At 60.7% G+C, this 2,158-nt stretch overlaps 1 protein-coding gene across 1 annotated transcript; it reads right to left on the bottom strand.

Annotated features, from left to right (window-relative positions):
• Window positions 1-16: 16 nt before the first annotated feature.
• Ankrd65 (ankyrin repeat domain 65) lies at window positions 17-1,413 on the bottom strand. The gene has a single exon (XM_010627707.2). The coding sequence runs from the start codon at window positions 321-323 to the stop codon at window positions 108-110; it is 216 nt and encodes a 71-aa protein (XP_010626009.1). The 5' UTR covers window positions 324-1,413; the 3' UTR covers window positions 17-107.
• Between the last annotated feature and the right edge of the window lie 745 nt (window positions 1,414-2,158).

The following is a 2,158-nucleotide window of genomic DNA, read 5'->3' as shown; positions in this document are numbered from 1 at the left end:
TGTGGGGGAGCGCGGCGTCGGGCGCGGGTGTGGACGGTCCTGGGACCCAGACCGGATCCTGTCAGCCCAGAGCGGGGATCCCAGCAACCCAGAAGTGGGGACTCGTCTCACCTCTCCTCCACGCTGGCCCCTTGTCGCAGCAGTTGCATCACCAGGCCCGGGGAACCGCACCACACCGCCTGGAGCAGGCGGCCCCAGCTCTGGGGAGTACTGGGCCTCTCTCTCCTGGGTCCAGGGGCCTCTGAGCCCAGCTCTACCCACCGCAGCTCCTGCTGAGCCTGGGCCAGGTCTTGCGCACTGGGCTCTTGCCTGCCAGGATCCATCCGGAAATTGCAGGTGCCTGCAGCCCCCTAGACGCTGCTGCCCTGCCCAATCCAGTGGTTCCCCGCTGGCTTGGAGGCCCCACCCCACCAGGGGACCCCGCCACCACTTAGGTTTGCTGGGCTTGGCTTCCAGTTATCCACGGAGGGATCTGCCCCAGTAGCTCTGTCCTCTCTGTGCTGCTCCTGCCCCAGCCTCTGCCCGATGACCCTCCTGGGAGTGCTGCTTCTCGAAGCTGAAGCTGCTAAGGGGACGGGTAGAGCAGGCTGCTGCTCCCTCCCACCAAGCCGAGCCACTTGACACTGTGTACTGAGCGGTTTAACCAGAGGCCCTCCTTCCTTGCTGACTGCCAGCTCGGCAAGTGGGCTGGGAAGGGCAGGCTGGAACATGCCTGCGGTCTGCCTCTCAGCCTTCTCTGTGCCCGACTTCCCCACCCCCACCCCCGCTAAAACTAGCTGGGGCTGGAACCCCCTCTCCTCTTGCTCCCGAGGGTGTGGAGGGCACAGGGTGGGTTCCGCTCTCCCCCATGCAGATGCTGCCCAGGACCACCTGGACAGAGGGCGGAGCGAGAGGTGGCCTGGCTAGCCCTGGCAAGCTGGTCTGGGTAGTGCGCCAGGCAGAGCGTGCGCCAGGCCAAGGAAGACAGTGGGTCTTTCTGGGGCCAGAGCTGCTAAAGCACCTGTGTGTGGAGGTGGGAAGTGGCCCTGTGGGAGGCATTCTGGTGCTTGGAGCAGAGAGGGGCCGGTGGGCCACCAATTCCGAGCCTAGACCAGGACAGTCTCCAGCAGTGGGCTCTCCTCTGCAGTGACCCGGACTGGCCACCAGGGGCAACCCCAGACCACCACCACCCTACCCCACCCCCGCGGACTCCAGTCTCTGGGACACTGTCTCCTTGGACTCTCATCCCTTGGAGCACCTGAGGGAGGCAAGGGGCCCCTCCCCATCTCCAGCCCGCCCCGGCTTGCCCCCTGAACTGCGAAGACAGACATCACCCCCAAGAGACCTGGAGCCCAGTCACTGAGCTGAAACAGTCTCTGGGACCTGTTATTTTGGTTGGTTGGTTGGTTAGTTGGTGTGTGTGTGTGTGTGTGTGTGTGTGTGTGTGTGTGTGCATTGGTTTGTTGGTGTGTTGGGGTGTGTGGGTGTGTGTGTGTGTGTGTGTGTGTGTGTGTGCGCGCGCATGCGTTTGTTTGCTTTGAGACAGGATCTCACTATGTAGTTTAGGCTGGCCTTAAACTCACTATGTAGCCCAGGCTGGCCTCAAACTTGAGGCAACCCTTCTGCCTCAGCCTCCCAAGTGTTGAGACTACAGGCGTGCCTTCAATCCTGTTCTGTTCCCTTCCTAGCACTCACTATGGCACAAAAGTCTACTTCATTTTAAATATCTGCCTTCTCCCCTACAGTGGATACTCCCCAAGGGCCCAGTTCACAACAGCCATCTCTGAAGCACCAGGCTCTGGACTTACCCAAATGCCAAAAGCGAGAGGAGCAGTGACCTCAGTGCACTGTAGCCTTTGTCCCAGACAGCAGCCCTGAGATGAAGGATGGGGATGGGTCCCCATTGCTGAGGAGCTACTCCCTGCTGTGCTGCAGCTGTGCCAGGGCCAGGTGGGCAGAGGTGGGAAGCTAGGCAGCATGGCCCAGTGGCTCTTCAAGGCCTGCCAGCTCTCCAGTTTCCACCATGGCAGGTGGGTGGCAGCTCCCTGGGGATTCGTAACCAGTACTTCATTTGAAGCCACTGACCCCAGATTAGTTCCTAGAGCAAGGCTGTTCAAGCCCTGCAACCCCAGTCCTGAAGTTGTATGTTGTTTTGTTTTTTGAGACAAGGTATCTTTTT

Source organism: Fukomys damarensis, unplaced genomic scaffold, assembly GCF_012274545.1.
Source record: "Fukomys damarensis isolate Sample0158 unplaced genomic scaffold, DMR_v1.0_HiC HiC_scaffold_23, whole genome shotgun sequence".
In the NCBI taxonomy this organism is placed as follows: domain Eukaryota; kingdom Metazoa; phylum Chordata; class Mammalia; order Rodentia; family Bathyergidae; genus Fukomys; species Fukomys damarensis.
This window is presented reverse-complemented; position numbering and strand designations above follow the sequence as displayed.

Bases quoted from the DNA above. Each gene is read 5' to 3' on its own strand.
- Ankrd65 (XM_010627707.2), bottom strand. From the start codon at position 323: ATGGATCCTGGCAGGCAAGAGCCCAGTGCGCAAGACCTGGCCCAGGCT.